The sequence below is a fragment of the Oncorhynchus tshawytscha genome, linkage group LG19, assembly GCF_018296145.1.
Source record: "Oncorhynchus tshawytscha isolate Ot180627B linkage group LG19, Otsh_v2.0, whole genome shotgun sequence".
Classification (NCBI taxonomy): Eukaryota; Metazoa; Chordata; class Actinopteri; order Salmoniformes; family Salmonidae; genus Oncorhynchus; species Oncorhynchus tshawytscha.
The window spans coordinates 36675012-36688375 of NC_056447.1; the positions used below are offsets into that span (position 1 = coordinate 36675012).

At 40.5% G+C, this 13364-nt stretch overlaps 1 protein-coding gene across 2 annotated transcripts; it reads left to right on the forward strand.

The window, feature by feature from the left end:
* Positions 1-140: 140 nt before the first annotated feature.
* sh3gl3b (SH3-domain GRB2-like 3b) lies at positions 141-10767 on the forward strand. 2 transcript variants are annotated; one of them, XM_024379733.2, is made up of 11 exons: positions 141-345; positions 5613-5681; positions 5841-5913; positions 6013-6156; positions 6496-6629; positions 6937-7095; positions 7435-7538; positions 7694-7818; positions 8014-8046; positions 8188-8241; positions 8462-10767. In XM_024379733.2, exons 1-11 carry the CDS (start codon positions 301-303, stop codon positions 8668-8670), a joined length of 1149 nt encoding a protein of 382 aa, XP_024235501.1. In that variant the 5' UTR covers positions 141-300; the 3' UTR covers positions 8671-10767. The 2 variants fall into 2 exon arrangements, with proteins under 2 accessions (XP_024235501.1, XP_024235502.1); XM_024379734.2 differs by having other exon boundaries at positions 151-244.
* Positions 10768-13364: the final 2597 nt, after the last annotated feature.

The window sequence follows — 13364 nt, forward strand, 5'->3', positions numbered from 1 at the left end:
TTTAACAGTAATTTTGCCCCACTTAATTTTTTGTGTAAGTGTTACTGTTTTGTTATATGCCTTATGCAACGTAAACGTCGGCACTTTAATTTACATCAACCAGAAGCTCTCAACCAATCGTGTTCGAGGACTCAACAGACCCGGTGAAGTGATTTAGCGCATTGATACATTGCGACGATGGAGACTGACTGGAGGGCAATCGGGACACAATGTAGCTAACCAACGGGTCAACTATTAGAGCACGGTTGGCATCCCATTATTTCTTTCCGTATATTATTTAGGCCTTTTGATTCTTGAAGGATGTCGGTAGCCGGGTTGAAGAAGCAATTTCACAAAGCAAGTCAGGTAAGGAGACGACACAGTGCATTGTGTTTCCTTAGCATGGCGCCATGTGGATAAAGCCCATACACTTCAGCAAGCAACCGTTGCCTCAGCGATAATTAGTATGACGTTTTGTGGCAACGCGCCAAGAAGGGAAGTTAATTCATGTCTTTATTTTAGGCCAGTATAGGCCTTACCAACCAATACCAACTGTAAAGACCTACAGATTAGATTTTTTATTTTACCTTTATTTAACTAGGCAAGCCTAGTTAAAAATAAGAAACAAATTCTTATTTTCAATGACGGCCTAGGAACTGCCTTGTTCAGGGAAAGAACGACACATTTTTACCTTATCAGCTCGGGGATTCGATCTAGCAACTGGCCCAACGCTTTAACCACTAGGCTAGACACAATGCGTGAATTATAATTTGTTTTTGACAGAAATTGCAATTATGTGTAGGCTTTTGTGCTGGTGGATTCTGGACTTTGTTTTCTAAAGTGGTCTTAAGAGATTCCTCCAGCTATAAAGGCGTGATTGAACACCTTCAGTAAACAATGCCAGTGCCAGGGATACTAACTGGGTCACCACTGAAATTACTGTCCCAAATAGTTGCTCTTGATAGGCCTATGCTATCTACACAGCAAAGCCAATTAACTGGGGATCTACAGGCATTTTAATTTGAAATGTTTTGTTATTTCACCTTTTATTTAACCAGGTAGGCCAGTTGAGAACAAGTTCTCATTTACAACTGCGACCTAGCCAAGATAAAGCAAAGCAGTGCGACACAAACACAGTGTTACACATGGAATAAACAAACGTACAGTCAATAACACAATATAAAAAATATATATATACAGTGTGCAAATGTAGTAAGATTAGGGAGGTAAGGCAATAAATAGGCCATAGTGGTAAAATAATTACAATTTAGCATTAACGCTGGAGTGAGATGTGCATGACTGACCTACAGCTTCAGTCAGTTAACTGCATAACATACAATTGATGTATACTGAACAAAAATATGAATGGAACAATTTAAAAGATTTGACTGAGTTACAATTCATATCAGGAAATCAGAAATCAATTCTTAGGCTCATTTAGGGGCTCCCCCCAGATGATCCCGCAGGTGAAGAAGCCGGCTGTGGAAGTCTTGTGCAGGCTGGTCCTGGTTAGCGGTTGTGAGGCTGGTTGGTCGTACTGCCAAACACTCTAAAATGACATTGGTGGTGGCTTATGGTAGAGAAATTAACATTCAATTCTCTGGCAACAGCTCTGGTGGACAGCATGAGGGAGCGTGCAGTCAGCATGCCAATTGCACGCTCCCTCAACTTGAGACATATGTGGCATTGTGTTGTGTGACAACTGCACATTTTAAAGTGCCCTTTTATTGTCCCCAGCACAAGGTGCACCTGTGTAATGAGCATGCTATGTAATCAGCTTCTTGATATACCACACCTGTCAGGTGGATGTATTATCTTGGCAAAGGAGAAATACTCACTAAGAGGCATATAAACAAATTTGTGCACAAAATTTGAGAGAAATACACTTTCTGTGTGTATGGAAAACTTCAGGGAACTCATGAAATATGGGACCAACACTTTACAAGTTGCATTTTTATATTTTTGTTCAGTGTAAATTGGAGGTCGACCGATTAATCGGAATGGCCGATTTTAATTAGGGCCGATTTCAAGTTTTCATAACAATCGGAAATCTGAATTTTTGGGCACTTATTTATTTATTTAAAATTATTTTTTACATTTATTTAACTAGGCAAGTCAGTTAATTAAGAACACATTCTCATTTTCAATGACTGCATAGGAACTGTGGGTTAACTGCCTTGTTCAGGGGCAGAACGACAGATTTTTACCTTGTCAGCTCAGGGGTTTCAATCTTGCAACTGCACAGTTAACTAGTCCAACGCTCTAACCATTGCACTCCACGAGTAGCCTGCCTGTTACGCAAATGCAGTAGAAGCCAAGGTAAATTGCTAGCTAGCATTAAACTTATCTTATAAAAAACAATCAATCATAATCACTTTATCTTGGCCAGGTCGCAGTTGCAAATGAGAACTTGTTCTCAACTAGCCTACCTGGTTAAATAAAGGTGAAATAAAAAATAAATAAACTAGTTATAACTACTAATCCAGTTTAGCAGGCAATATTAACCAGGTGAAATTGTGTCATTTCTCTTGCGTTCATTGCATGCAGAGTCAGGGTATATGCAACAGTTTGGGCTGCCTGGCTCATTGCGGAATAATTTGCCAGCATTGAAGGTTGTGCAATGTAACAAGAATATTTAGACTTAGGGATGCCACCTGTTAGATAAAATACTGAACGGTTCCGTATTTCACTGAAATAATAAACGTTTTGTTTTCGAAATTATAGTTTCCAGATTCGACCATATTAATGACCAAAGGCTCGTATTTCTGTGTGTTATTAAGTTATAATTAAGTCTGATTTGATAGAGCAGTCTGACTGAGCAGCAGCAGGCCCGTAACCATTCATTCAAACAGCACTTTCGTGCGTTTTGCCAGCAGCTCTTCGCAAGCACAGCGCTGCTTATGACTTCAAGCCTATCAGCCTAATCGCTGGTGTAACCAATGTGAAATGGCTAGCTAGTTAACTGGGTGTTCGCTAATAGTGTTTCAAACGTCACTCGCTCTGAGACTTGGAGTAGTTATTCCCCTTGCGCTGTTGTCGATGTGTTCCTGGTTCGAGGCGAGGAGAGGAGGGGGACGGACGCTATACTGTTACACTGGCAATACTAAAGTGCCTATAAGAACATCCAATAGTCAAAGGTATATGAAATACAAATGGTATAGAGAGAAATAGTCCTATAAATACTATATTAACTACAACCTAAAACCTCTTACCTTGAAATATTGAAGTCTCATGTTAAAGGAACCACCAACTTTCATATGTTCTGAGCAAGGAACTTTAAACGTTAGCTTTTTTACATGGCACATATTTTTACATGGCACATATTACTTTCTTCTCCAACACTTTGTTTTTGCATTATTTAAACCAAATTTAACATGTTTCATTATTTATTTGAGGCTAAATTTATTTTATTTATGTTTTATATTAAGTTAAAATAAGTGTTAATTCAGTATTGTTGTAATTGTCATTATTACAAATAAAAAAATAGTCCGATTAATCGATATCGGCTTTTTTGGCCCTCCAATAATCGGTATCGGTATCGGCGTTGAAAAAAAATCATAATCGGTCGACCTCTAGTGTAAATAGGGATATACCAAATGTCTTTGAGCTCTGATATTGACATTGTTGGAAAGGGCAGGGCAGGTCAGATCAAATTGTATTTGTCACATGCGCCGAATACAACAGTGAAATGCTTATTTACAAGCCCTTAACCAACAATGCCGTTTTAAGTGTTTACTAAATAAACTTAAGTAAAAAAGAAATAACAAAATTAAGGAGCAACAATAAAATAACAGTAGCGAGGCTATATATGGGGGTACCGGTACAAAGTCAATGTGTTGTGGCACCGGTTAGTCGAGGTAATATGTACAGGTAGGTAGAGTTAAAGTGACTATGCATGGATAATAAACAGAGTAGCAGCAGCGTTAAAATGTGGGGTGGGAACAATGCAAATAGTCTGGGTAACCATTTGATTAGCTGTTCATGAGTCTTATGGCTTGGGGTTAGAAGCTATTAAGAAGCCTTTTGGACCTAGACTTGGCACTCCGGTACTGCTTGCCGTGCGGTAGCAGAGAGAACAGTCTATGACTAGGGTGGCTAGAGTCTTGGCAATTTTTTAGGGCCTTCCTCTAATTCCACCTGGTATAGAGGTCCTGGATGGCAGGAATCTTGGCTCTGGTGATGTACTGGGCCGTATGAGCTACCCTCTGTAGTGCCTTGCAGTTGGAGGCTGAGCAGTGGCCGTACCAGGTGGTGATGCAACCAGTCAGGATGTTCTCGATGGTGCAGCTGTAGAACCTTTTGAGGATCTGAGGACCTATGCCAAATCTTTTCAGTCTCCTGATGGGGAATAGGCTTTGTCGTGCCCTCTTCACCACTGTCTTGGTGTGTTTGGACCATGATAGTTTGTTGGTGATGTGGACACCAAGGAACTTGAAGCTCTCAACCTGCTCCACTACAACCTTGTCGATGAGAATGGGGGCGTGCTCGGTCCTCCTTTTCCTGTAGTCCACAATCATCTCCTTTGTCTTGATCACATTTAGGGAGAGGTTGTTATCTGGGCACAACACAGGTATCAGTGTGGTAATGCTTGGTTTCTATAGAGGAGGAACAATTAGGCTAACTTTTACAACTCAAGTGTGCAAATGAAGCATGAATCATGCATAAGTGATAGTAATGCCTACAGCACAGGTATGAATGTGTAGGAGATTTTAAATCCTAATTGCATTCACATTGGGTGCCCATTTTCAACACCATTTCCATGCTGTTGCCCATATTGTTCTATTATTGCTGTTTGGGGTTTTAGGCTGGGTTTCTGTACAGCACTTTGCGATATCAGCTGATGTACGAAGGGCTATATAAATACATTTGATTTTGATTTGATTTATTATGGGGGTGCCCTGATTTCGTTTGAGTGCCAACCAGACACCCATGTAATTTAGAACCCTGCATTTAATGGCTTAGGCTTACCATGCATGCAATACTGGACTTACTATAAGCCTTGTGTTTCTAAATGTATTCAGTTATGATTGACCAATGGAGAGACTGCTTGTTAACATGCATACAAATCACACAATTACCTTCCAGGCATAACATTTAGTTTGGTCTTATGCTAGTGAGTGTTCAAGTTTGTACATGCTGACACTTCATACTCCTTGTAATGTGCATGCCAGCACTGACGGTGAGTGCTCTTCGAATGACCGCCAAAGGACTAGACATGCTGACAGTAAGAGTGGTTTGAAATTGTGCAGGCTTTATTGTTATAACCTAGTGGAAAACCTTAATATTAGTTGTGTACATCCGTGTAAGAGTTCACACCAGTTTTTGGATGTAGCCTAGGTTACTTTCACTTTACTAATTACTTATTAGCAATATTTGGTTTTGCCAGCACAGTTCATTCTGGAGGGAGAAAAATGTGTCTTTTTTTAAAAGTCGCGTCATTACGGTAGTCTGCCTTTTTAATTTGAATGTTTTGATGCATACATATAAATAAACTTGTTTTCATGAGAGGAGAACGAGCACGTTACCATACAAATTGTATACCAACTTATTTATTGAAAGAGAGTAAGATTTTTGCTTTGTCTTTTGCCATTATACACTCTTTCCTCATATTTTAATGTCCTATCTTGCCACAGCTATTGAGTGAGAAGATAATTGGGGCTGAGGGAACAAAGCTGGATGAAGAATTTCAAAAAATGGAAAGGGTGAGGCAGGGCTTTATTACATTTGTATTATTCCTTTTTTACACAATCATTTGTCAAATTAGGTAGAACAATGTCAAACACTGTTGAGAATTATGTGGAGGGGACAAAAACACTGATACAGAATTTTCCCCTGCTCTGTCATTGATTATTCTGTTTTAGAGAATTGATGTGACCCACAAAATGGTTCTTGAACTTGTGCCCAAAACCACAGAGTACCTCCAGCCAAACCCAGGTATGGTATCACTTGATAAATTGGCCCAGTATAGGATTTCATTGTACAACAAAATGTATATGTGATATATTTTATGTGAATGCTAATATTGATCCATAGCATATAGAGCCAAACTGGGCATGCTCAACACAGTGTCCAGGATCCGTGGGCAGGTGAAGGCTGTGGGGTACCCCCAGACTGAGGGAATGCTGGGAGACTGCATGTTGCACTACGGCAGAGAACTGGGAGTCGGCTCTGCCTTTGGTACGTCAACAATTGTAACCCACATGGAGCGAACTGCCTCTGCTTACAGTCGACACATATCATACCATATTCTACTACCACATATTTTATACACATTCAGATCAGGTTATGGGCCAGTTGGGTGTAGCGATAATTAATTTTTTGTCTGCCAACTGGGTTTGTAACCCAGTATCTAATGCTTTAAATCCAAACACATACTCCAGCAGTTACCAGTGAGATACTTTAGGAGTCTCACCTCTAAAAGCTTTTAACCCAACACTCAGCAGTTAAATCAATATCGTTCTAATGTAAGGTTCTACGCTTCAGTAATGTTTCTTCATGTCTGTGAATTCCATGTAGGATGTGCACTGGCGGACATTGGGGAAGCCTTGAAACAGATGGCCATAGCCAGAGATTCCCTGGACATCAGTGTGAAGAACAACTTCATCGACCCACTGCAGGCACTCCAGGACAGAGAGTTGAGGGAAATAGGGGTGAGGCTCATCTCCATCACTCAGAATAGTCCAAATGATTAATGCTTCAGCAAAGGGAACAGGTATCAGATTAGTAGTCTTTGACCCATGTGCTGTAGGCCACTAGGCTTTGGATTTACGGCTTGTAGGCTTAAGGTTTAAGGTCCTTTGATGTCTACCTATCATTGTAAATGAAGATCAAGTGCAGTTTACGGCTGTATGTGTCATAAATGTATAATGTTGATTATGACAGTATGGATCAAATGCTTGTTCACAAGCAAAAGGGTGTTGTTTTCAGATCCATATGTACTTATCATTCATTCTTCAGTACCACCTAAGAAAACTTGAAGGTCGTCGGCTAGACTTTGACTACAAGAAACGACGCAAAGGAAAGATACCTGACGAGGATATCATGCAGGCGTGGGAGAAGTTTTCGGACTCCAAAGAGCTGGCAGAGAGAAGCATGTTCGACCTCTTAGAAAGTGATGTGAGCAAAAACAAAAATACTGCAATTCTACAAGACAGTAACTATTAACAATTGGATACCACAAAATTGGGGAGAAAGTTTTTTAAAAACAAACATTGTGTAAACATATTCTTCTATTCAGGATTAGTGTTATCAACCTATTATAATCCTGTAACAACTTGGGAGAAGTGTACGGGTTGGAAATATCCACAAGTTTATTTTTCTTTATAAACAAGGAGATGCAAATTTCTCTAAACATGTTCATGACAGTTAGCTTGTTGGCTCATTATCATGTATACTGGCCACTGGCAGTGAGATTGAAAATCCTGTGCTGATATCTATTGTGGTCCGGTCTTGCAGGCAGAGCATGTGACTCACCTATCAGCTTTGATTGGGGCCGCTCTGGACTATCACCGCCAGTCTTGCCAAATCCTGGACAGCCTCAATCGAAGTCTGCAGGGCAGGTGATTGTATCAATCAAATTAATAAATACACTTCAGACAGGGACTTAATCATGAGCTACATGTACTCAGTACTCAAGGCACATGTCATACTGCCTGGGTTTGGTTCATTGTTGATGGTTGTGAACTTGTGACCTTGTCTCTCCTGTTCTTTCTAGGCTAGCCATTGCAAGCAACCGACCAAAGAGGGAGCCCAGGCCCAAATCTATTAAAGTTAACACAATCAACACACAACAAAATGGATCTTCCCACAGATCATCAGTCAAATCAGTTATATCTTCAGGTAATTGGCTCAATTGTTGAGCAAATTTAATTTGTTCAATTCATTTCCATAATGTTATTTCTGTATTTTTATTAGTGTAAATCATGTTTTACTATCGTAAAATGCTGTCTCTTTTGTAAATTGGGGCCATCTGGATGGTTCACTATAGCATTCCCGATTTTAAGTCGTTAATATGTCCATTATAATTTATTGCAGATGCCCAGATAAGCCAAGCTGTCAATGGAAAAAGTAAGTACTGATACCCTAAAATGTATGACATTTCATGCATTTCAAAACAGGATACCAGTATTTGTATGCAGCAACTGTATGGGAAGTAGGACTTTCAACTAAGATATGCTATTTCTTGTCATCCTTTTCCACTTATCCCAGATTACCAGTACACAAACATACCTCTAAGACCAGAGAGTCCCATCATCTGTAACCGTGAGTAAACCCACAGGTCATGGTACCGACTTCAGACCAAAACCTTCCATGATGTCCTGTCTATCATATTGCTGACGCAAGCAAATGGAAATCATGTAAATAAAATCATGAAATTAAAAGGAAATAACCAGTATGTGCATAATAGTACTAACTGTTTAGATTGACTAATTAGTGGTCATCTAGTGATATCAATTTCAAGGCAATTGTGGGTCTCTTTCAGATGATTGTGAGGTTTTCCTAGACCAGCCTTGCTGCCGTGCGCTCTACCGCTTTGTGGCTGAGAATGAAGGAGAGCTGGGCTTCAAGGAGGGCGACCTCATCATCCTCACCAACCAGATTGATGATAACTGGTATGAGGGCATGATCAGCGGGGAGTCTGGCTTTTTTCCTATCAGCTACGTCAATGTCCTTGTGCCTTTGCCACAGTGATACCAGGGTAGCACCACAAGCTATGGGGGCCGGCTATGAAGTCCTCACCTCAAAGCACTCTCTGGAAATCTTGTTTTGCAATGAATGTCACTCCACTTTCTGTGTTTATTGACTGAATTTGTATTTTTGAGCTTATCTGTTAGAAGCATTTCAGGACAGCCTCATTTGGTGGTACCGTCACTTCTTCCTGGATCTGTGAATTCTTAATTTCACCTTATTTTCTCAGAGGCCATAGAGCTATTGACATGCAATGTCTTTGCGTACTCCACAGGTTTCAAGGCTACACCATTTCAGACAGTCCTATGCAATATTTTCTCTCTCCCTTGTAAGCCCATCTTAGTTAAATTTGTCTCCATTGTGTGCTGTTAGGTAGCCTAAAGCTCACCTTTTGTTACTTTCCCCCTCTGTTGTCTAGTGGTCTTTCCTCAGCATAATAATGGGTCAATTAGTAGTGTGACACTTTTTAATTCAGCACACTTTTGTGATGTCATGGAACACTTCAGCTGCTTTATTAAGATTTGTTTTAATCTTGGGACTGTTATTACCATATTCAGGGTCAATATTCATGTCTTCATTTAGCTCTCGAGAACCTAAGGGGGGTATACCCAGTTTACAGCTGGAACCTGTTTTGGGTTCTCAGAGGATTTTACGGACCACAGCTGGCTCCATGTGAACTACAATCCCAATGCTCTTGTTTATTCCTGACGCTCTGTCGAAATGCAAATGCACCACACTTGCGATACGGTTTTGGATATCTTTGGAACTTTTATAAGTGAGAAATAATATTTCAAATACAGAAGATACACTTACTGTGCGCAGTTTAGGAAAGTTGCACCTAGTTTTCACACACCATTGTGACATCCTCTCACCTTGCACTCACATTTCCATTGAACCATTCCATATTGTTTAAAAATAAAGCCGGGTGCAAATTTACTAGACTTTGTACAGTAAGTATCTTAAAAAATTACAACCTTTCATAGAAGCAATGTTCCAAATGTTTATGAAACTGTATCGTGTGAGGCACATTTGTGTTTAGACAGAGCGTTGGGAATTCCCCTCAGGCAACAGGCGGCTTTAGGAGTAGACCGTATAATTAAGCAATAAGGCACGGGGGTGTATGTTATATGGCCAATATACCACGGCTAAGGGCTGTTCTTAGGGACGAAGCAACATGGTGTGCCTGGATACAGCCCTTAGCCTTGGTATATTGGCCATATACCACAGAACCCTGAGGTGCCTTTATTGCGACTATAAACTGTTTACCAACATAATTAGAGCAGTATAATTGTTTTGGGGGGGTCATACCTGTGGTATACGGTCTTATATACCACAGCTGTCAGCCAATCTCCATTCAGGGCTCGAACCATCCAGTTTAGAATGTTTAATATTACTGTCTATTGAATGGGCTAGCCTTCGTTGTGGAAGTGTGGAAAGGTCAGGGGTAAGACTTGTCTGCATATCAATTTGAACACGAGAAGAGGAAATATCTCTTATCAAACACCATTTGTGATATTTATAGCCATTTAATGTTACACTACACTTTAAAGGTGTTTTAGACGCGCTTGTGCTTTATCCACTTAAATATGATCCCTTTAATAGTTTTTCCACCTTCCACAAACAGTAGAAACACTTGTTGCCTTTAAGCACTTTTTAAAAATGTGTTGCTGTAGCCTTGCCAATTATTGTATTTGCACACTTAATTTTTCTTTATTAGTAAGGAAATACACACACACAAGGTATTAATCACCTCTCATTTATATCCTATTGTAGGGTCTAGGAATAATATGTTGAACTAGAAAATATTTAGCTGTAAGCCATATTGTCAGAGATTTTGTGTCAATCGCTATGAATGAGTACAGAATGCTGTAATATCAAAGTAGTGTACATTTCTTTCCTATTTATTGTCAAACGCTTGCTGTTTCACAAATTGAAATGATAGTTAAATTACAATTATGTTGAAGAAATTACGCTAAGGAACAATCAAACCAGTTATATAATCATTGGATGTATTATCTACTGTAAGTTAAAAAATATAAATGCAACATGCAAAATTTTCAAAGATTTCACTGAGTTACAGTTCATATAAGGAAATAAGCTCGGGTGCATCCTGTTTCCATTGATCATCATTGAGATGTTTCTACAACTTGATTGGGGTCCACCTGTGGTAAATTCAATTGATTGGACATATTTTGAAAAGGTGCACATCTGTCTATATAAGGTCCCACAGTTGACAGTGCATGTCAGAGCAAAACCAAACCATGATGTCAAAGGAATTGGCCATAGAGCTCTGAGACAGGATTGTATCGAGCGAGCCACAGATCTGGATGGGTACAAAAACATTTCTGCAGCATTGAAGGTCCCCAAGAACACAGTGGCCTCCATCATTCTCAAATGGAAGAAGTTTGGAATCACCAAGACTCTTTATTAGAGCTGGCTGCACAGCCAAAACTGAGCAACCGGGCGAGAAGGGCTTTGGTCAGGGAGGTGACCAAGAACTTTATGGTCACTGACAGCTCCAGAGTTCCTCTGTGGAGATGGGAGAACATTCCAGAAGGGCAACCATCGCTGCAGCACTCCACCCATAAGGCCTTTTATGGTAGAGTGGCCAGGTGGAAGCCACCCCTCAGTAAAAGGCACATGACAGTCTGCTTAGAGTTTACCAAAAGGCACCAAAGCCTGACCATGAGAAACCAGATTACATTTTTTGGAAAAAGAGGTCTGAATATTTTCCAACTCCATTGTATCAGTTATCCTTTTGTGCCGAATCGACTGCGCTGTTTCAGGTGCAACATTTATGGTCATGTCACAGCAGTTTGTAGGAGGGAGATTAAGATGTGGGAAGTGTGTAATTTCAGTGGATAAAGTTGTGGGGGTGACCATGTTGCTGGGTATTGGAAGTGTCCGGTGGGAGAGAGGCAGGTTGAGATGGCTAGAGTCAGTAGTGCAGATGTTGTCCTATGCCGAGGCAGTGAAGAAATTAGGGGATGTGTCAAGGGTGAGGGACCCAGAGAGGAGTAGTAGCTCTGCCAGCACAGAGAGAGAGGCACTGTATTTCACTTTTCCCACATTGTTAGGTTACAGCCTTACTCTGAACAATATATTTTTTAAATGTCCCTCAATCTACACACAACCATAATGAAAGCAAAACAGGTGTAGACACTGCTAATTTATTACAAATAAAATGGAAATATATTTACATAAGTATTGAGACCCTTTACTCAGTACTTTGTTGAAGCACCTTTGGCAGGGATTTACAACCGTGTCTTGAGTATGACACTACAAGGTTGGCACACATGTATTTGGAGAGTTTCTCCCCATCTCTGCAGACCCTCTCAAGCTCTGTAAGGTTGGATGTTGCTGCACAACTATTTTCAGGTCTCTCCAAAGATGTTCGATAAGGTTCACGTCCGGGCTCTGGATGTGCCATTCAGAGACTTGTCCCAAAGCCTCCTTTGCCCCAGTCTGAGGTCCTGAGCAGGTTTTCATCAAGTATCTCTGTACTTTGCTCTGTTAATCTTTCCCTCGATCCTGACTAGTCTCACATTCCCTGCCACTCAAAAACATCCCCCCAACATGCTTCACTGTAGGGATGATGCCAGGTTTCCTCCAGACGTGACGCTCGGCATTCAGGCTAAATCGTTCAATCTTGGTTTCATCAGACTAGAGAATCTTGTTTCTCATGGTCAGAGTCCTTTAGGTGCCTTTTGGCAAACTCCAAGCGACCTGTCTTGACTTTTACTGAGGAGTGGCTTCTGTCTGGCCACTAAAATAAAGGCCTGATTGGTGGAGTGCTGCAGAGTTGTTTGTCCTTCTGGAAGGTTTTCACATCTCCTCAGAGGAACTCTGGAGTCTTGGTGGTTCCAAACTGCTCCCATTTAAGAATGATTGGGGCCACCGAGTTCTTGGGGACCTTCAATGCTGCAGACATTTTTTGGTACCCTTCCCAAGATCTGTGCCTCAACACAATCCTATCTTGGAGCTCTACGGACAATTCCTTCAACCTCATGGCTTGGTTTTTGCTCTGAATTGCACTGTCAACTGTGGGCCTTATATAGACATGTGTGGACCTTTCCAACTCATGTCCAATCAATTCAGTTGACCACAGGTGGACTCCAAGTCGTAGAAGCATCTCAAGGATGATCAATGGAAACAGGAAACAGCTCAATTTCGAGTCGCATGGAAAAGGGTTTGAATACTTATGTAAATAAGGTATGTGTTATTATTATTTTGAATACATTTGCCAAAAAAAATACAAATCTATTTTTGCTTTGTCATTAAGGAGTATGGTGTGCAGATTGCTGAGGATTTTTATTTATTTAATCAATTTTAGAATAAGGCTGTAACAACAAAATGTGGAAAAAGTCAATGGGTCTGAATACTTTTCGAATGCACTATATGCTTCAGTAAGGCTGGCTTCTTGGCGTTCATAGCAATGGTTACCAACTGTATCGCAGAAATGGAACGTAAATCACAGAAAATAAATGTGATGGCAGCTGCAGAAAAGTATTTGGATATACAACATTTTACTTCAGAAGAGTTACAGGGTGTGTTGAGTGGTGGTGTCCTGTCCTCCCAGGTGTTGGTATGGTGCAGGAGCAGATGGGGTCAAAGTAGCTGAATGGGGTAGTGGGTTTTTAAGGAGTGTATTAGGTTAGTTGGTAGGGTAATTAAAAATATATTTTTATTGTTCCTGT

Excerpts from the sequence above, each read along its gene's own strand:
- sh3gl3b (XM_024379733.2), top strand. The coding sequence starts at position 301 with ATGTCGGTAGCCGGGTTGAAGAAGCAATTTCACAAAGCAAGTCAG. Across the intron at positions 5,682-5,840 it reads AATTTCAAAAAATGGAAAGG|AGAATTGATGTGACCCACAA; the intron begins GTGAGGCAGGGC and ends ATTCTGTTTTAG. Across the intron at positions 6,630-6,936 it reads GAGAGTTGAGGGAAATAGGG|TACCACCTAAGAAAACTTGA; the intron begins GTGAGGCTCATC and ends TTCATTCTTCAG.